Genomic DNA, 23212 nt, shown 5'->3' on the forward strand with positions numbered 1-23212 from the left:
GAACCTACCTAACACGAAGGGGAGCAACATAATCCGCATCGTCGCTATCATCTGGCTCAGAGGACACATCGTCCTCCTCGTCAGATGATGCTGGAGACTCTGCCTCACTCTCTACAGGCTCTGGCTCCAGTAGACACCAAGACTCGTCGTTTTCTTCTTCCTCCTCCTCCTCTCCCCAGTCAATGCTATGGAAGGAAATGTTCAAAAATTATTACTCAGACAACAGAATACTCAGAATGAACAATTTGACAAGCTACAAATTAAGACAAGATATAAATGTATGCAATGCATTGCAGCTTACGTTGCGTTTTTTATGTCATTGAAGTCTTCAACATCAATGGCGCCAACGCAAAAATCCAATGACTTCCTACAACAAGAAAATAAAAATGACAACAACTATGTAGATGCTGGCAATATAAAATGTATTTATTTTTTCCTACTGAATGAATTAAAAATATTAGCTAATGTGCATATACATTATGCACCATTTTTAGCACCAGTGTCTCAAACAAAAGTGCAAAGGAGTAGAGAATATAGTATATAGAGTCATTGTCACTGCACGCACAGGCAACATTACTTTTTTTTTTTTTTTTTAAAGTTTAATGTCCTCATCTGTTTCAGAACAGCTGGGAAAATACATTTTCTAAGCCTCAAGCCCTTGGCTATGATGATGATGATACTACTACTACTTATTAATAATAATAATAATAATCTTTTTGGCCCTACTCAATGGCTCTACCTTGCAGCCAGGGTCACAGGCGTCTCCCCACTGCAACAGCCCAGGTCCTGAACACCAGCCTCTGGCGGAAAGTCATCAACTCTGTAATGAAGGCAACATGTTTTTAGAAAAAGATCTAAAGCCATTGTTATAGGAGGAAACTGTGTTCTCTAAGGGCAAAGCATAGCGAGGCTGCAGCTATACTTCTTGGCAATAATTCTATCAACATGCATGTTTTAATATTTTGAATATACATCAATAATTAATATGAGAAATAACAGATAACATAGATCGACGGTTTACTATCCTACTTATCCCTACAACATTACTACATGGAAATGTCACAGGATTGCATGTGATAATTGAAAATGCTTTGTAGGTTTAGTGGCTTGAGAGCTTGAATTCCCACTTTGATTTATATTTATTTAACCATACATTACAGTGAGATGAAACATGACATTTTTTTTCACTAAGGCAATGTAAGCTAGTGAAGACAGTTAGACATGCATTTCAGTAGGCAAAGAAAGTTACAGCGATAGTAATTCATGCACACTCACCTGTCAGCCAGAGACCCGGCACAGATGCTGGAAACAGGGGGGGCGGGGGGTGTAGGAAGGCGCTTTTTGGGCGTTGATGCGGATGACTCCTCGTTCATGTAACTACAATAACACACAAATATTGCAACATTATTTGTGGGCCATTTCAGCGGATATACATGCTAAATGACTAAGCAGAGGGCACACTCTAGAACACTCCCAAACAGTGGGTCGGGACCCATTTGTGGGTCACAGACCAATTTTCATGGGTCTAGACCAGGGGTTTTCAAAGTGGGTGAAGGGGCACCCTGGGGTGCCGTGATGGCAGTCCAGGGGTGCCGCGAGATAATTTGATAATATTTGGAATTTATTTGGACACTTGAAAAAATATTTCAAGTGTCATTTTAAACTTACAAAGTTATTTTCTGTCAATTCTAACCAAAATGGCTATTATCTTAATGTTTTCCTCACAACATAGTCGCTAAAATATGCTATAAATATAAGGTGCTGGGAGTGAAAATTATGATATAATGTAGGGGTGCCTAGGATGAAGAAAATATTTTTAAGGGTGCCCTGAGCCAAGCCAAAAAAGTTTGGGAACTCCAGAAAAAATAATTATTTCAAAAGATGTAAAACCTTTTGAAATATGATTTATTTTTTTAGAAATGTAACTGTTTTTTAACAAGAAACAAACACATCTAAGAAATTCCATGAATAAAATAGGCTATAATAATAAAGTAGTGAAAATAGCCAATCTACAAGCTCTCAACGCGGAGCAACGTGACACGTTGTGAGCTTGCAGATCTGCTGTTTCTGATCTTGATGATCTGCTATGCATGTTCACTAGTTTGGTTCTTGGGCGATTGTCTGATTTTTCTTTTGGGTCACGGGCTAAAAAGTTTTGAAACCACTGCTCTACTCTCTAGAAACTGTAGAAAGTAGGTTATGTGCATGACAAGACTAACGTTATCATTCGAATAATAGCATATTTGACCAGTGGTTCTCAAACTTTTTCATGTCAAGGACCCCCAAATTGACACTTCTTAGCCCGTGGACCCCCGTTTGAAAAGATATGTAAGGGTCCCTCAAATTAGAGAGGATTTTTAGGGCTCTAGCTCTAGCAGTTCTCAACCATTTTAATTTCAAGGACCCCCAGTTTGACATGCATTGGCTGCAGACCCTGGTTATCTCTGGGACCCCCTTTTATATTGTAATCCATGTAAATGTAACTCTGACAAGTGTACATTTGGGTCAATTTGTACCGAGTCCTAGTCATATGCACACCACGAAGCTAACATTAGCATAGTAAGCTAGTAGACAAAAGAGCAGTGCTGTAACTACTACTTCCATCACAGGAAACAAATAAAATAGAGCAAGTGAAAAGCCTACCTGTCCAGGAGCAACAGAGCAAGTTCAGCATCGGTTTTGAGACCTTTGGAGTCTCTGAGATCCCTCCATCGTCCATGTGCAGCACCGATGTTGATTCGTGTTTTGTCACGAGCTCTGTGTATTTCCTTCTCCACCGCCTTCTTTTTCTTTGCCGCCTTTGCACTGGAGTGAAGCCATCCGACTTTGCAAAACGGGAGGTGAAGTGAGCCGACGATCAAAGTTCGCTGCGCATCATGTAGTGTAATTACCGTAGGAGCTCGCTGGGGCTGTGACGAAAGCAGGCAATGGTCCTGAAAGATACATAACGTATCTTTTGAGTGTTTTATCAACACAAAGCAGCTCTACGGTTTACCCTATAACTCTATGGGTTTACCCAGAGGAAAGTAACTAATTATTTACTCAAGTACTTTTAATTTACCAGAGTAATTTTTTTTCTCAGCTTGTAGATCTGCTATTTTCAAACATTAGTAGGCCTATTTTTACTTTTTCTACTTTTACTTTTATTCCAATACTTTTGTACTTTTACTCAAGTACATTTTGATTTTTTACTTGTAACAGAGTATTTCTATATTGCAGTATTTATACTTTTACTCAAGTAATGAATGTGAGTACCACTGGTTTTACCTCATACTATAATCCAACAATAATAGTAGGCCTAATAATAATAATAATAATAATTAATTGGCTAATCATTGACAGCAACTTAAAAAAAAGAAAAAGAAAAAAAAAAGAAAATCAGTGACCTCATTTTGATTGAATAGTCATGATATTTGAATATTCATGATATTTGACATCTATCTATCTATCTATCTATCTATCTATCTATCTATCTATCTATCTATCTAACCATTACGGCCAAGACCCTTGAAAATGAATGCTGTCCTTTGCCGCAGCGTGATTCACACTTGCAAGGGAATTCCGTCCTTGTCCCTTTTATGCACATATATGAAGTACCCTGGTGTCATAAATATTAAGCCCAAATCTGGGAATGCCCATATGGACTTATTGTGTCAATCTCATGTGGTCTATGACATCAGACATCTATGATGTGAGACATCAGTCATCTCCATATTTAGGAAAATATGGCCTGTCTGTCATATATTACTTAGACAATTTCTCTGAAAATAAAATAAAAAAAGACTCCACAATAGGTTTGTTCACAATTCCAATTGGAATCAATTCACATTATCCAACTGTACATGTGATAACAATTTTTTAAGGTTTTATTGTAGAAAGTGCCTACAGGTAATATAGTAATAATATAGTAATATAGACTTTCTATGGAAAACTTCCTTCATAGGTTTGTTCACCATTCCAATTGGTATCAACTAACAATGTCCCACTCTACCTCTGACAATAGTTTTGTAAGGTTTTACAGTAGAAAAGTGGAGAAATATAGCTTCAAAGTGGCCTACAACGCATATATTACTTTGGCTATTTCTCTGGACTTTGAGCTTTAACCAAAAAACTTCCTTCATAGGTTTGTTCACCATTCCAATTGGTATCAACTAACAATGTCCCACTCTACCTCTGATAATAGTTTTGTAAGGTTTTACAGTAGAAATGTGGAGTAATATAGCTCCAAAGTGGCCTACAACGCACATATTTTAGACACTTTCTCTGGACTTTGTGCATTAACCAAAAAACTTCCTTCATAGGTTTGTTCACCATTCCAATTGGTATCAAATAACAATGTCCCACTCTACCTCTGATAATAGTTTTGTAAGGTTTTACAGTAGAAAAGTGGAGAAATATAGCTTCAAAGTGGCCTACAACGCATATATTTTGGACACTTTCTCTGGACTTTGTGCATTAACCAAAAAACTTCCTTCATAGGTTTGTTCACCATTCCAATTGGTATCAACTAACAATGTCCCACTCTACCTCTGATAATAGTTTTGTAAGGTTTTACAGTTGAAAAGTGGAGAAATATAGCTTCAAAGTGGCCTACAACGCACATATTTTGGACACTTTCTCTGGACTTTGTGCATTAACCTAAAAACTTCCTTCATAGGTTTGTTCACCATTCCAATTGGAATCAACTAACAACGTCCCACCCTACCTCTGATAATAGTTTTGTAAGGTTTTACAGTAGAAAAGTGGGGAAATATAGCTTCAAAGTGGCCTACAACGCACATATTTTAGACACTTTCTCTGGACTTTGTGCATTAACCAAAAAACTTCCTTCATAGGTTTGTTCACCATTCCAATTGGTATCAACTAACAATGTCCCACTCTACCTCTGATAATAGTTTTGTAAGGTTTTACAGTGGAAATGTGGAGTAATATAGCTCCAAAGTTGCCTACAACGCACATATTTTAGACACTTTCTCTGGACTTTGTGCATTAACCAAAAGACTTCCTTCATAGGTTTGTTCACCATTCCAATTGGTATCAACTAACAATGTCCCACTCTACCTCTGATAATAGTTCTGTAAGGTTTTACAGTGGAAATGTGGAGTAATATAGCTCCAAAGTTGCCTACAACGCACATATTTTAGACACTTTCTCTGGACTTTGTGCATTAACCAAAAAACTTCCTTCATAGGTTTGTTCACCATTCCAATTGGAATCAACTAACAATGTCCCACTCTACCTCTGATAATAGTTTTGTAAGGTTTTACAGTGGAAATGTGGAGTAATATAGCTCCAAAGTGGCCTACAAGTACATATTTTAGACGATTTCTCTAGACTTTGAGCAATAAACAAAAAACTTCCTTCATAGGTTTGTTCACCATTCCAATTGGTATCAACTAACAATGTCCCACTCCACCTCTGATAATAGTTTTGTAAGGTTTTACAGTAGAAAAGTGGAGAAATATAGCTTCAAAGTGGCCTACAACGCACATATTTTAGACACTTTCTCTGGACTTTGTGCATTAACCAAAAAACTTCCTTCATAGGTTTGTTCACCATTCCAATTGGTATCAAATAACAATGTCCCACTCTACCTCTGATAATAGTTTTGTAAGGTTTTACAGTAGAAAAGTGGAGAAATATAGCTTCAAAGTGGCCTACAACGCATATATTTTGGACACTTTCTCTGGACTTTGTGCATTAACCAAAAAACTTCCTTCATAGGTTTGTTCACCATTCCAATTGGTATCAACTAACAATGTCCCACTCTACCTCTGATAATAGTTTTGTAAGGTTTTACAGTTGAAAAGTGGAGAAATATAGCTTCAAAGTGGCCTACAACGCACATATTTTGGACACTTTCTCTGGACTTTGTGCATTAACCTAAAAACTTCCTTCATAGGTTTGTTCACCATTCCAATTGGAATCAACTAACAACGTCCCACCCTACCTCTGATAATAGTTTTGTAAGGTTTTACAGTAGAAAAGTGGGGAAATATAGCTTCAAAGTGGCCTACAACGCACATATTTTAGACACTTTCTCTGGACTTTGTGCATTAACCAAAAAACTTCCTTCATAGGTTTGTTCACCATTCCAATTGGTATCAACTAACAATGTCCCACTCTACCTCTGATAATAGTTTTGTAAGGTTTTACAGTGGAAATGTGGAGTAATATAGCTCCAAAGTTGCCTACAACGCACATATTTTAGACACTTTCTCTGGACTTTGTGCATTAACCAAAAGACTTCCTTCATAGGTTTGTTCACCATTCCAATTGGTATCAACTAACAATGTCCCACTCTACCTCTGATAATAGTTCTGTAAGGTTTTACAGTGGAAATGTGGAGTAATATAGCTCCAAAGTTGCCTACAACGCACATATTTTAGACACTTTCTCTGGACTTTGTGCATTAACCAAAAAACTTCCTTCATAGGTTTGTTCACCATTCCAATTGGAATCAACTAACAATGTCCCACTCTACCTCTGATAATAGTTTTGTAAGGTTTTACAGTGGAAATGTGGAGTAATATAGCTCCAAAGTGGCCTACAAGTACATATTTTAGACGATTTCTCTAGACTTTGAGCAATAAACAAAAAACTTCCTTCATAGGTGTGTTCACCATTCCAATTGGTATCAACTAACAATGTCCCACTCCACCTCTGATAATAGTTTTGTAAGGTTTTACAGTAGAAAAGTGGAGAAATATAGCTTCAAAGTGGCCTACAACGCACATATTTTAGACACTTTCTCTGGACTTTGTGCATTAACCAAAAAACTTCCTTCATAGGTTTGTTCACCATTCCAATTGGTATCAAATAACAATGTCCCACTCTACCTCTGATAATAGTTTTGTAAGGTTTTACAGTAGAAAAGTGGAGAAATATAGCTTCAAAGTGGCCTACAACGCATATATTTTGGACACTTTCTCTGGACTTTGTGCATTAACCAAAAAACTTCCTTCATAGGTTTGTTCACCATTCCAATTGGTATCAACTAACAATGTCCCACTCTACCTCTGATAATAGTTTTGTAAGGTTTTACAGTTGAAAAGTGGAGAAATATAGCTTCAAAGTGGCCTACAACGCACATATTTTGGACACTTTCTCTGGACTTTGTGCATTAACCTAAAAACTTCCTTCATAGGTTTGTTCACCATTCCAATTGGAATCAACTAACAACGTCCCACCCTACCTCTGATAATAGTTTTGTAAGGTTTTACAGTAGAAAAGTGGGGAAATATAGCTTCAAAGTGGCCTACAACGCACATATTTTAGACACTTTCTCTGGACTTTGTGCATTAACCAAAAAACTTCCTTCATAGGTTTGTTCACCATTCCAATTGGTATCAACTAACAATGTCCCACTCTACCTCTGATAATAGTTTTGTAAGGTTTTACAGTGGAAATGTGGAGTAATATAGCTCCAAAGTTGCCTACAACGCACATATTTTAGACACTTTCTCTGGACTTTGTGCATTAACCAAAAGACTTCCTTCATAGGTTTGTTCACCATTCCAATTGGTATCAACTAACAATGTCCCACTCTACCTCTGATAATAGTTCTGTAAGGTTTTACAGTGGAAATGTGGAGTAATATAGCTCCAAAGTGGCCTACAAGTACATATTTTAGACGATTTCTCTAGACTTTGAGCAATAAACAAAAAACTTCCTTCATAGGTTTGTTCACCATTCCAATTGGTATCAACTAACAATGTCCCACTCCACCTCTGATAATAGTTTTGTAAGGTTTTACAGTAGAAAAGTGGAGAAATATAGCTTCAAAGTGGCCTACAACGCACATATTTTAGACACTTTCTCTGGACTTTGTGCATTAACCAAAAAACTTCCTTCATAGGTTTGTTCACCATTCCAATTGGTATCAACTAACAATGTCCCACTCTACCTCTGATAATAGTTTTGTAAGGTTTTACAGTGGAAATGTGGAGTAATATAGCTCCAAAGTTGCCTACAACGCACATATTTTAGACACTTTCTCTGGACTTTGTGCATTAACCAAAAAACTTCCTTCATAGGTTTGTTCACCATTCCAATTGGTATCAACTAACAATGTCCCACTCTACCTCTGATAATAGTTTTGTAAGGTTTTACAGTGGAAATGCGGAGTAATATAGCTCCAAAGTTGCCTACAACGCACATATTTTAGACACTTTCTCTGGACTTTGTGCATTAACCAAAAAACTTCCTTCATAGGTTTGTTCACCATTCCAATTGGAATCAACTAACAATGTCCCACTCTACCTCTGATAATAGTTTTGTAAGGTTTTACAGTGGAAATGTGGAGTAATATAGCTCCAAAGTGGCCTACAAGTACATATTTTAGACGATTTCTCTAGACTTTGAGCAATAAACAAAAAACTTCCTTCATAGGTTTGTTCACCATTCCAATTGGTATCAACTAACAATGTCCCACCCTACCTCTGATAATAGTTTTGTAAGGTTTTACAGTAGAAAAGTGGAGAAATATAGCTTCAAAGTGGCCTACAACGCACATATTTTAGACACTTTCTCTGGACTTTGTGCATTAACCAAAAAACTTCCTTCATAGGTTTGTTCACCATTCCAATTGGTATCAACTAACAATGTCCCACTCTACCTCTGATAATAGTTTTGTAAGGTTTTACAGTGGAAATGTGGAGTAATATAGCTCCAAAGTTGCCTACAACGCACATATTTTAGACACTTTCTCTGGACTTTGTGCATTAACCAAAAAACTTCCTTCATAGGTTTGTTCACCATTCCAATTGGTATCAACTAACAATGTCCCACTCTACCTCTGATAATAGTTCTGTAAGGTTTTACAGTGGAAATGTGGAGTAATATAGCTCCAAAGTTGCCTACAACGCACATATTTTAGACACTTTCTCTGGACTTTGTGCATTAACCAAAAAACTTCCTTCATAGGTTTGTTCACCATTCCAATTGGAATCAACTAACAACGTCCCACCCTACCTCTGATAATAGTTTTGTAAGGTTTTACAGTAGAAAAGTGGGGAAATATAGCTTCAAAGTGGCCTACAACGCACATATTTTAGACACTTTCTCTGGACTTTGTGCATTAACCAAAAAACTTCCTTCATAGGTTTGTTCACCATTCCAATTGGTATCAACTAACAATGTCCCACTCTACCTCTGATAATAGTTTTGTAAGGTTTTACAGTGGAAATGTGGAGTAATATAGCTCCAAAGTTGCCTACAACGCACATATTTTAGACACTTTCTCTGGACTTTGTGCATTAACCAAAAAACTTCCTTCATAGGTTTGTTCACCATTCCAATTGGAATCAACTAACAATGTCCCAAATGTACCTCTGATAATATTTTTGTAAGGTTTTACTGTAGAAATGTGGAGTAATATAGCTTCAAAGTCACTACAAAAACCTTACTTTTTGAGAAAATCTCTGGACTTTGAGCTTTAACTGAAAAAACACCACAATAGTTCTGTTCAATATTACAATGGGAATCCCTTAAAAATATCTTACTTTAACCCTGATAACATTTTGGTAAGATTTTACTGTAGAAATGTGGAGTAATATAGCTTTAAAGTCACTACAAAAACATTAATTTTTGAGAAAATCTCTGGACTTTGAGCTTTAACTGAAAAAACACCATAATAGTTCTGTTCAATATTACAATGGGAATCACTTAACAACATTATATTGTATCTCTGATAACATGTTGGTAAGATTTTACTGTAGAAATGTGGAGTAATATAGCTTTAAAGTCACTACAAAAACATTAATTTTTGAGAAAAGCTCTGGACTTTGAGCTTTAACTGAAAAAACACCATAATAGTTCTGTTCAATATTACAATGGGAATCACTTAACAACATTATATTGTATCTTTGATAAGATGTTGGTAAGATTTTACTGTAGAAATGTGGAGTAATATAGCTTTAAAGTCACTAAAAAACATTACTTTTTGAGAAAATCTCTGGACTTTGAGCTTTAACTGAAAAAACACCACAATAGTTCTGTTCAATATTACAATGGGAATCCCTTAAGAATATCTTACTGTACCTCTGATAACATTTTGGTAAGATTTTACTGTAGAAATGTGGAGTAATATAGCTTTAAAGTCACTACAAAAACATTACTTTTTGAGAAAATCTCTGGACTTTGAGCTTTAACTGAAAAAACACCACAATAGTTCTGTTCAATATTACAATGGGAATCCCTTAAGAATATCTTACTGTACCTCTGATAACATTTTGGTAAGACTTTACTGTAGAAATGTGGAGTAATATAGCTTTAAAGTCACTACAAAAACATTACTTTTTGAGAAGATCTCTGGACTTTGAGCTTTAACTGAAAAAACACCACAATAGTTCTGTTCAATATTAGAATGGGAATCCCTTAAGAATATCTTACTGTACCTCTGATAACATTTTGGTAAGATTTTACTGTAGAAATGTGGAGTAATATAGCTTTAAAGTCACTAAAAAAACATTACTTTTTGAGAAGATCTCTGGACTTTGAGCTTTAACTGAAAAAACACCACAATAGTTCTGTCCAATATTACAATGGGAATCACTTAAAAATATCTTACTTTAACCCTGATAACATTTTGGTAAGATTTTACTGTAGAAATGTGGAGTAATATAGCTTTAAAGTCACTAAAAAACATTACTTTTTGAGAAAATCTCTGGACTTTGAGCTTTAACTGAAAAAACACCACAATAGTTCTGTTCAATATTACAATGGGAATCCCTTAAGAATATCTTACTGTACCTCTGATAACATTTTGGTAAGACTTTACTGTAGAAATGTGGAGTAATATAGCTTTAAAGTCACTACAAAAACATTACTTTTTGAGAAGATCTCTGGACTTTGAGCTTTAACTGAAAAAACACCACAATAGTTCTGTTCAATATTACAATGGGAATCCCTTAAGAATATCTTACTGTACCTCTGATAACATTTTGGTAAGATTTTACTGTAGAAATGTGGAGTAATATAGCTTTAAAGTCACTAAAAAAACATTACTTTTTGAGAAGATCTCTGGACTTTGAGCTTTAACTGAAAAAACACCACAATAGTTCTGTCCAATATTACAATGGGAATCACTTAAAAATATCTTACTTTAACCCTGATAACATTTTGGTAAGATTTTACTGTAGAAATGTGGAGTAATATAGCTTTAAAGTCACTAAAAAACATTACTTTTTGAGAAAATCTCTGGACTTTGAGCTTTAACTGAAAAAACACCACAATAGTTCTGTTCAATATTACAATGGGAATCCCTTAAGAATATCTTACTGTACCTCTGATAACATTTTGGTAAGATTTTACTGTAGAAATGTGGAGTAATATAGCTTTAAAGTCACTACAAAAACATTAATTTTTGAGAAAATCTCTGGACTTTGAGCTTTAACTGAAAAAACACCACAATAGTTCTGTTCAATATTACAATGGGAATCCCTTAAGAATATCTTACTGTAACCCTGATAACATTTTGGTAAGATTTTACTGTAGAAATGTGGAGTAATATAGCTTTAAAGTCACTACAAAAACATTACTTTTTGAGAAAATCTCTGGACTGAGCTTTAACTGAAAAAACACCACAATAGTTCTGTTCAATATTACAATGGGAATCCCTTAAGAATATCTACTGTAACCCTGATAACATTTTGGTAAGATTTTACTGTAGAAATGTGGAGTAATATAGCTTTAAAGTCACTACAAAAACATGACTTTTTGAGAAAATCTCTGGACTTTGAGCTTTAACTGAAAAAACACCACAATAGTTCTGTTCAATATTACAATAGGAATCCCTTAAGAATATCTTACTGTACCTCTGATAACATTTTGGTAAGATTTTACTGTAGAAATGTGGAGTAATATAGCTTTAAAGTCACTAAAAAACATTACTTTTTGAGAAAATCTCTGGACTTTGAGCTTTAACTGAAAAAACACCACAATAGTTCTGTTCAATATTACAATGGGAATCCCTTAAGAATATCTTACTGTACCTCTGATAACATTTTGGTAAGATTTTACTGTAGAAATGTGGAGTAATATAGCTTTAAAGTCACTACAAAAACATTAATTTTTGAGAAAATCTCTGGACTTTGAGCTTTAACTGAAAAAACACCACAATAGTTCTGTTCAATATTACAATGGGAATCCCTTAAGAATATCTTACTGTAACCCTGATAACATTTTGGTAAGATTTTACTGTAGAAATGTGGAGTAATATAGCTTTAAAGTCACTACAAAAACATTACTTTTTGAGAAAATCTCTGGACTGAGCTTTAACTGAAAAAACACCACAATAGTTCTGTTCAATATTACAATGGGAATCCCTTAAGAATATCTACTGTAACCCTGATAACATTTTGGTAAGATTTTACTGTAGAAATGTGGAGTAATATAGCTTTAAAGTCACTACAAAAACATGACTTTTTGAGAAAATCTCTGGACTTTGAGCTTTAACTGAAAAAACACCACAATAGTTCTGTTCAATATTACAATAGGAATCCCTTAAGAATATCTTACTGTACCTCTGATAACATTTTGGTAAGATTTTACTGTAGAAATGTGGAGTAATATAGCTTTAAAGTCACTAAAAAAACATTACTTTTTGAGAAAATCTCTGGACTTTGAGCTTTAACTGAAAAAACACCACAATAGTTCTGTTCAATATTACAATGGGAATCCCTTAAGAATATCTTACTGTACCTCTGATAACATTTTGGTAAGACTTTACTGTAGAAATGTGGAGTAATATAGCTTTAAAGTCACTACAAAAACATTACTTTTTGAGAAGATCTCTGGACTTTGAGCTTTAACTGAAAAAACACCACAATAGTTCTGTTCAATATTACAATGGGAATCCCTTAAGAATATCTTACTGTACCTCTGATAACATTTTGGTAAGATTTTACTGTAGAAATGTGGAGTAATATAGCTTTAAAGTCACTAAAAAAACATTACTTTTTGAGAAGATCTCTGGACTTTGAGCTTTAACTGAAAAAACACCACAATAGTTCTGTCCAATATTACAATGGGAATCACTTAAAAATATCTTACTTTAACCCTGATAACATTTTGGTAAGATTTTACTGTAGAAATGTGGAGTAATATAGCTTTAAAGTCACTAAAAAACATTACTTTTTGAGAAAATCTCTGGACTTTGAGCTTTAACTGAAAAAACACCATAATAGTTCTGTTCAATATTACAATGGGAATCACTTAACAACATTATATTGTATCTCTGATAACATGTTGGTAAGATTTTACTGTAGAAATGTGGAGTAATATAGCTTTAAAGTCACTAAAAAACATTACTTTTTGAGAAAATCTCTGGACTTTGAGCTTTAACTGAAAAAACACCACAATAGTTCTGTTCAATATTACAATGGGAATCCCTTAAGAATATCTTACTGTACCTCTGATAACATTTTGGTAAGATTTTACTGTAGAAATGTGGAGTAATATAGCTTTAAAGTCACTACAAAAACATTACTTTTTGAGAAAATCTCTGGACTTTGAGCTTTAACTGAAAAAACAACACAATAGTTCTGTTCAATATTACAATGGGAATCAATTAACAACATTATATTGTATCTCTGATAACATTTTGGTAAGATTTTACTGTAGAAATGTGGAGTAATATAGCTTTAAAGTCACTACAAAAACATGACTTTTTGAGAAAATCTCTGGACTTTGAGCTTTAACTGAAAAAACACCACAATAGTTCTGTTCAATATTACAATAGGAATCCCTTAAGAATATCTTACTGTACCTCTGATAACATTTTGGTAAGATTTTACTGTAGAAATGTGGAGTAATATAGCTTTAAAGTCACTACAAAAACATTACTTTTTGAGACAATCTCTGGACTTTGAGCTTTAACTGAAAAAACACCACAATAGTTCTGTCCAATATTACAATGGGAATCACTTAACAACATTATATTGTATCTCTGATAAGATGTTGGTAAGATTTTACTGTAGAAATGTGGAGTAATATAGCTTTAAAGTCACTAAAAAACATTACTTTTTGAGAAAATCTCTGGACTTTGAGCTTTAACTGAAAAAACACCACAATAGTTCTGTTCAATATTACAATGGGAATCCCTTAAGAATATCTTACTGTACCTCTGATAACATTTTGGTAAGATTTTACTGTAGAAATGTGGAGTAATATAGCTTTAAAGTCACTAAAAAAACATTACTTTTTGAGAAAATCTCTGGACTTTGAGCTTTAACTGAAAAAACACCACAATAGTTCTGTTCAATATTACAATGGGAATCCCTTAAGAATATCTTACTGTACCTCTGATAACATTTTGGTAAGATTTTACTTTAGAAATGTGGAGTAATATAGCTTTAAAGTCACTACAAAAACATTATTTTTTGAGAAAATCTCTGGACTTAGAGCTTTAACTGAAAAAACACCATAATAGTTCTGTTCAATATTACAATGGGAATCACTTAACAACATTATATTGTATCTCTGATAACATTTTGGTAAGATTTTACTGTAGAAATGTGGAGTAATATAGCTTTAAAGTCACTACAAAAACATTAATGTTTGAGAAAATCTCTGGACTTTGAGCTTTAACTGAAAAAACACCATAATAGTTCTGTTCAATATTACAATGGGAATCACTTAACAACATTATATTGTATCTCTGATAAGATGTTGGTAAGATTTTACTGTAGAAATGTGGAGTAATATAGCTTTAAAGTCACTAAAAAACATTACTTTTTGAGAAAATCTCTGGACTTTGAGCTTTAACTGAAAAAACACCACAATAGTTCTGTTCAATATTACAATGGGAATCCCTTAAGAATATCTTACTGTACCTCTGATAACATTTTGGTAAGATTTTACTGTAGAAATGTGGAGTAATATAGCTTTAAAGTCACTACAAAAACATTACTTTTTGAGAAAATCTCTGGACTTTGAGCTTTAACTGAAAAAACACCACAATAATTCTGTTCAATATTACAATGGGAATCACTTAACAACATTATATTGTATCTCTGATAACATGTTGGTAAGATTTTACTGTAGAAATGTGGAGTAATATAGCTTTAAAGTCACTAAAAAACATTACTTTTTGAGAAAATCTCTGGACTTTGAGCTTTAACTGAAAAAACACCACAATAGTTCTGTCCAATATTACAATGGGAATCACTTAACAACATTATATTGTATCTCTGATAAGATGTTGGTAAGATTTTACTGTAGAAATGTGGAGTAATATAGCTTTAAAGTCACTAAAAAACATTACTTTTTGAGAAAATCTCTGGACTTTGAGCTTTAACTGAAAAAACACCACAATAGTTCTGTTCAATATTACAATGGGAATCCCTTAAGAATATCTTACTGTACCTCTGATAACATTTTGGTAAGATTTTACTGTAGAAATGTGGAGTAATATAGCTTTAAAGTCACTACAAAAACATTACTTTTTGAGAAAATCTCTGGACTTTGAGCTTTAACTGAAAAAACACCACAATAGTTCTGTCCAATATTACAATGGGAATCACTTAACAACATTATATTGTATCTCTGATAACATGTTGGTAAGATTTTACTGTAGAAATGTGGAGTAATATAGCTTTAAAGTCACTAAAAAACATTACTTTTTGAGAAAATCTCTGGACTTTGAGCTTTAACTGAAAAAACACCACAATAGTTCTGTTCAATATTACAATGGGAATCACTTAACAACATTATATTGTATCTCTGATAAGATGTTGGTAAGATTTTACTGTAGAAATGTGGAGTAATATAGCTTTAAAGTCACTAAAAAACATTACTTTTTGAGAAAATCTCTGGACTTTGAGCTTTAACTGAAAAAACACCACAATAGTTCTGTTCAATATTACAATGGGAATCCCTTAAGAATATCTTACTGTACCTCTGATAACATTTTGGTAAGATTTTACTGTAGAAATGTGGAGTAATATAGCTTTAAAGTCACTACAAAAACATTACTTTTTGAGAAAATCTCTGGACTTTGAGCTTTAACTGAAAAAACACCACAATAGTTCTGTCCAATATTACAATGGGAATCACTTAACAACATTATATTGTATCTCTGATAACATTTTGGTAAGATTTTACTGTAGAAATGTGGAGTAATATAGCTTTAAAGTCACTACAAAAACATTAATTTTTGAGAAAATCTCTGGACTTTGAGCTTTAACTGAAAAAACACCATAATAGTTCTGTTCAATATTACAATGGGAATCACTTAACAACATTATATTGTATCTCTGATAACATGTTGGTAAGATTTTACTGTAGAAATGTGGAGTAATATAGCTTTAAAGTCACTACAAAAACATTATTTTTTGAGAAAAGCTCTGGACTTTGAGCTTTAACTGAAAAAACACCATAATAGTTCTGTTCAATATTACAATGGGAATCACTTAACAACATTATATTGTATCTTTGATAAGATGTTGGTAAGATTTTACTGTAGAAATGTGGAGTAATATAGCTTTAAAGTCACTAAAAAACATTACTTTTTGAGAAAATCTCTGGACTTTGAGCTTTAACTGAAAAAACACCACAATAGTTCTGTTCAATATTACAATGGGAATCCCTTAAGAATATCTTACTGTACCTCTGATAACATTTTGGTAAGATTTTACTGTAGAAATGTGGAGTAATATAGCTTTAAAGTCACTACAAAAACATTACTTTTTGAGAAAATCTCTGGACTTTGAGCTTTAACTGAAAAAACAACACAATAGTTCTGTTCAATATTACAATGGGAATCAATTAACAACATTATATTGTATCTCTGATAACATTTTGGTAAGATTTTACTGTAGAAATGTGGAGTAATATAGCTTTAAAGTCACTACAAAAACATGACTTTTTGAGAAAATCTCTGGACTTTGAGCTTTAACTGAAAAAACACCACAATAGTTCTGTTCAATATTACAATAGGAATCCCTTAAGAATATCTTACTGTACCTCTGATAACATTTTGGTAAGATTTTACTGTAGAAATGTGGAGTAATATAGCTTTAAAGTCACTACAAAAACATTACTTTTTGAGACAATCTCTGGACTTTGAGCTTTAACTGAAAAAACACCACAATAGTTCTGTCCAATATTACAATGGGAATCACTTAACAACATTATATTGTATCTCTGATAAGATGTTGGTAAGATTTTACTGTAGAAATGTGGAGTAATATAGCTTTAAAGTCACTAAAAAACATTACTTTTTGAGAAAATCTCTGGACTTTGAGCTTTAACTGAAAAAACACCACAATAGTTCTGTTCAATATTACAATGGGAATCCCTTAAGAATATCTTACTGTACCTCTGATAACATTTTGGTAAGATTTTACTGTAGAAATGTGGAGTAATATAGCTTTAAAGTCACTAAAAAAACATTACTTTTTGAGAAAATCTCTGGACTTTGAGCTTTAACTGAAAAAACACCACAATAGTTCTGTTCAATATTACAATGGGAATCCCTTAAGAATATCTTACTGTACCTCTGATAACATTTTGGTAAGATTTTACTTTAGAAATGTGGAGTAATATAGCTTTAAAGTCACTACAAAAACATTATTTTTTGAGAAAATCTCTGGACTTAGAGCTTTAACTGAAAAAACACCATAATAGTTCTGTTCAATATTACAATGGGAATCACTTAACAACATTATATTGTATCTCTGATAACATTTTGGTAAGATTTTACTGTAGAAATGTGGAGTAATATAGCTTTAAAGTCACTACAAAAACATTAATGTTTGAGAAAATCTCTGGACTTTGAGCTTTAACTGAAAAAACACCATAATAGTTCTGTTCAATATTACAATGGGAATCACTTAACAACATTATATTGTATCTCTGATAAGATGTTGGTAAGATTTTACTGTAGAAATGTGGAGTAATATAGCTTTAAAGTCACTAAAAAACATTACTTTTTGAGAAAATCTCTGGACTTTGAGCTTTAACTGAAAAAACACCACAATAGTTCTGTTCAATATTACAATGGGAATCCCTTAAGAATATCTTACTGTACCTCTGATAACATTTTGGTAAGATTTTACTGTAGAAATGTGGAGTAATATAGCTTTAAAGTCACTACAAAAACATTACTTTTTGAGAAAATCTCTGGACTTTGAGCTTTAACTGAAAAAACACCACAATAATTCTGTTCAATATTACAATGGGAATCACTTAACAACATTATATTGTATCTCTGATAACATGTTGGTAAGATTTTACTGTAGAAATGTGGAGTAATATAGCTTTAAAGTCACTAAAAAACATTACTTTTTGAGAAAATCTCTGGACTTTGAGCTTTAACTGAAAAAACACCACAATAGTTCTGTCCAATATTACAATGGGAATCACTTAACAACATTATATTGTATCTCTGATAAGATGTTGGTAAGATTTTACTGTAGAAATGTGGAGTAATATAGCTTTAAAGTCACTAAAAAACATTACTTTTTGAGAAAATCTCTGGACTTTGAGCTTTAACTGAAAAAACACCACAATAGTTCTGTTCAATATTACAATGGGAATCCCTTAAGAATATCTTACTGTACCTCTGATAACATTTTGGTAAGATTTTACTGTAGAAATGTGGAGTAATATAGCTTTAAAGTCACTACAAAAACATTACTTTTTGAGAAAATCTCTGGACTTTGAGCTTTAACTGAAAAAACACCACAATAGTTCTGTCCAATATTACAATGGGAATCACTTAACAACATTATATTGTATCTCTGATAACATGTTGGTAAGATTTTACTGTAGAAATGTGGAGTAATATAGCTTTAAAGTCACTAAAAAACATTACTTTTTGAGAAAATCTCTGGACTTTGAGCTTTAACTGAAAAAACACCACAATAGTTCTGTTCAATATTACAATGGGAATCACTTAACAACATTATATTGTATCTCTGATAAGATGTTGGTAAGATTTTACTGTAGAAATGTGGAGTAATATAGCTTTAAAGTCACTAAAAAACATTACTTTTTGAGAAAATCTCTGGACTTTGAGCTTTAACTGAAAAAACACCACAATAGTTCTGTTCAATATTACAATGGGAATCCCTTAAGAATATCTTACTGTACCTCTGATAACATTTTGGTAAGATTTTACTGTAGAAATGTGGAGTAATATAGCTTTAAAGTCACTACAAAAACATTACTTTTTGAGAAAATCTCTGGACTTTGAGCTTTAACTGAAAAAACACCACAATAGTTCTGTCCAATATTACAATGGGAATCACTTAACAACATTATATTGTATCTCTGATAACATTTTGGTAAGATTTTACTGTAGAAATGTGGAGTAATATAGCTTTAAAGTCACTACAAAAACATTAATTTTTGAGAAAATCTCTGGACTTTGAGCTTTAACTGAAAAAACACCATAATAGTTCTGTTCAATATTACAATGGGAATCACTTAACAACATTATATTGTATCTCTGATAACATGTTGGTAAGATTTTACTGTAGAAATGTGGAGTAATATAGCTTTAAAGTCACTAAAAAACATTACTTTTTGAGAAAATCTCTGGACTTTGAGCTTTAACTGAAAAAACACCACAATAGTTCTGTTCAATATTACAATGGGAATCCCTTAAGAATATCTTACTGTACCTCTGATAACATTTTGGTAAGATTTTACTGTAGAAATGTGGAGTAATATAGCTTTAAAGTCACTACAAAAACATTACTTTTTGAGAAAATCTCTGGACTTTGAGCTTTAACTGAAAAAACACCACAATAGTTCTGTTCAATATTACAATGGGAATCCCTTAAGAATATCTTACTGTACCTCTGATAACATTTTGGTAAGATTTTACTGTAGAAATGTGGAGTAATATAGCTTTAAAGTCACTACAAAAACATTACTTTTTGAGAAAATCTCTGGACTTTGAGCTTTAACTGAAAAAACAACACAATAGTTCTGTTCAATATTACAATGGGAATCAATTAACAACATTATATTGTATCTCTGATAACATTTTGGTAAGATTTTACTGTAGAAATGTGGAGTAATATAGCTTTAAAGTCACTACAAAAACATTAATTTTTGAGAAAATCTCTGGACTTTGAGCTTTAACTGAAAAAACACCATAATAGTTCTGTTCAATATTACAATGGGAATCACTTAACAACATTATATTGTATCTCTGATAACATGTTGGTAAGATTTTACTGTAGAAATGTGGAGTAATATAGCTTTAAAGTCACTAAAAAACATTACTTTTTGAGAAAATCTCTGGACTTTGAGCTTTAACTGAAAAAACACCACAATAGTTCTGTTCAATATTACAATGGGAATCCCTTAAGAATATCTTACTGTACCTTTGATAACATGTTGGTAAGATTTTACTGTAGAAATGTGGAGTAATATAGCTTTAAAGTCACTACAAAAACATTACTTTTTGAGAAAATCTCTGGACTTTGAGCTTTAACTGAAAAAACAACACAATAGTTCTGTTCAATATTACAATGGGAATCAATTAACAACATTATATTGTATCTCTGATAACATTTTGGTAAGATTTTACTGTAGAAATGTGGAGTAATATAGCTTTAAAGTCACTACAAAAACATTAATTTTTGAGAAAATCTCTGGACTTTGAGCTTTAACTGAAAAAACACCACAATAGTTCTGTTCAATATTACAATGGGAATCCCTTAAGAATATCTTACTGTAACCCTGATAACATTTTGGTAAGATTTTACTGTAGAAATGTGGAGTAATATAGCTTTAAAGTCACTACAAAAACATTACTTTTTGAGAAAATCTCTGGACTTTGAGCTTTAACTGAAAAAACACCACAATAGTTCTGTTCAATATTACAATGGGAATCCCTTAAGAATATCTTACTGTACCTTTGATAACATGTTGGTAAGATTTTACTGTAGAAATGTGGAGTAATATAGCTTTAAAGTCACTACAAAAACATTACTTTTTGAGAAAATCTCTGGACTTTGAGCTTTAACTGAAAAAACAACACAATAGTTCTGTTCAATATTACAATGGGAATCAATTAACAACATTATATTGTATCTCTGATAACATTTTGGTAAGATTTTACTGTAGAAATGTGGAGTAATATAGCTTTAAAGTCACTACAAAAACATTAATTTTTGAGAAAATCTCTGGACTTTGAGCTTTAACTGAAAAAACACCACAATAGTTCTGTTCAATATTACAATGGGAATCCCTTAAGAATATCTTACTGTAACCCTGATAACATTTTGGTAAGATTTTACTGTAGAAATGTGGAGTAATATAGCTTTAAAGTCACTACAAAAACATTACTTTTTGAGAAAATCTCTGGACTTTGAGCTTTAACTGAAAAAACACCACAATAGTTCTGTTCAATATTACAATAGGAATCCCTTAAGAATATCTTACTGTACCTCTGATAACATTTTGGTAAGATTTTACTGTAGAAATGTGGAGTAATATAGCTTTAAAGTCACTAAAAAACATTACTTTTTGAGAAAATCTCTGGACTTTGAGCTTTAACTGAAAAAACACCACAATAGTTCTGTTCAATATTACAATGGGAATCCCTTAAGAATATCTTACTGTACCTTTGATAACATTTTGGTAAGATTTTACTGTAGAAATGTGGAGTAATATAGCTTTAAAGTCACTACAAAAACATTTCTTTTTGAGAAAATCTCTGGACTTTGAGCTTTAACTGAAAAAACAACACAATAGTTCTGTTCAATATTACAATGGGAATCAATTAACAACATTATATTGTATCTCTGATAACATTTTGGTAAGATTTTACTGTAGAAATGTGGAGTAATCTAGCTTTAAAGTCACTACAAAAACATTAATTTTTGAGAAAATCTCTGGACTTTGAGCTTTAACTGAAAAAACACCACAATAGTTCTGTTCAATATTACAATGGGAATCCCTTAAGAATATCTTACTGTAACCCTGATAACATTTTGGTAAGATTTTACTGTAGAAATGTGGAGTAATATAGCTTTAAAGTCACTACAAAAACATTAATTTTTGAGAAAATCTCTGGACTTTGAGCTTTAACTGAAAAAACACCATAATAGTTCTGTTCAATATTACAATGGGAATCACTTAACAACATTATATTGTATCTCTGATAACATGTTGGTAAGATTTTACTGTAGAAATGTGGAGTAATATAGCTTTAAAGTCACTACAAAAACATTAATTTTTGAGAAAATCTCTGGACTTTGAGCTTTAACTGAAAAAACACCACAATAGTTCTGTTCAATATTACAATGGGAATCCCTTAAGAATATCTTACTGTAACCCTGATAACATTTTGGTAAGATTTTACTGCACACAAGTGGAGTGACTTTAAAGCTATATTACTCCACATTTCTACAGTAAAATCTTGCCAAAATGTTATCAGAGATACAATATAATGTTGTTAAGTGATTCCCATTGTAATATTGAACAGAACTATTGTGGTGTTTTTTCAGTTAAAGCTCAAAGTCCAGAGATTTTCTCAAAAAGTAATGTTTTTGTAGTGACTTTAAAGCTATATTACTCCACATTTCTACAGTAAAATCTTGCCAAAATGTTATCAGAGATACAATATAATGTTGTTAAGTGATTCCCATTGTAATATTGAACAGAACTATTATGGTGTTTTTTCAGTTAAAGCTCAAAGTCCAGAGATTTTCTCAAAAAGTAATGTTTTTTTAGTGACTTTAAAGCTATATTACTCCACATTTCTACAGTAAAATCTTGCCAAAATGTTATCAGAGATACAATATAATGTTGTTAAATGATTCCCATTGTAATATTGAACAGAACTATTGTGGTGTTTTTTCAGTTAAAGCTCAAAGTCCAGAGATTTTCTCAAAAAGTAATGTTTTTGTAGTGACTTTAAAGCTATATTACTCCACATTTCTACAGTAAAATCTTGCCAAAATGTTATCAGAGATACAATATAATGTTAAGTGATTCCCATTGTAATATTGAACAGAACTATTATGGTGTTTTTTCAGTTAAAGCTCAAAGTCCAGAGATTTTCTCAAAAAGTAATGTTTTTGTAGTGACTTTAAAGCTATATTACTCCACATTTCTACAGTAAAATCTTGCCAAAATGTTATCAGAGATACAATATAATGTTGTTAAGTGATTCCCATTGTAATATTGAACAGAACTATTATGGTGTTTTTTCAGTTAAAGCTCAAAGTCCAGAGATTTTCTCAAAAAG

General features: G+C 32.5%; 1 protein-coding gene across 1 annotated transcript in view; it reads right to left on the reverse strand.

Annotated features, from left to right (window-relative positions):
- Nucleotides 1-23212, reverse strand: part of LOC308290675 (uncharacterized protein) — a gene marked incomplete at its 5' end in the record, with an annotated part of 46178 nt that overhangs the window by 4427 nt on the left and 18539 nt on the right. Inside the window, 5 exons of the mRNA XM_080732586.1 lie at nucleotides 9-185; nucleotides 302-367; nucleotides 740-820; nucleotides 1276-1377; nucleotides 2644-2824. Coding sequence (XP_080588712.1) covers nucleotides 9-185; nucleotides 302-367; nucleotides 740-820; nucleotides 1276-1377; nucleotides 2644-2824 — 607 coding nt within the window. The remainder of the gene's footprint in view (nucleotides 1-8; nucleotides 186-301; nucleotides 368-739; nucleotides 821-1275; nucleotides 1378-2643; nucleotides 2825-23212) is intronic.

This window comes from Nannobrachium achirus (assembly GCF_963921795.1).
Source record: "Nannobrachium achirus genome assembly, chromosome: 9".
NCBI classification, from domain to species: Eukaryota; Metazoa; Chordata; class Actinopteri; order Myctophiformes; family Myctophidae; genus Nannobrachium; species Nannobrachium achirus.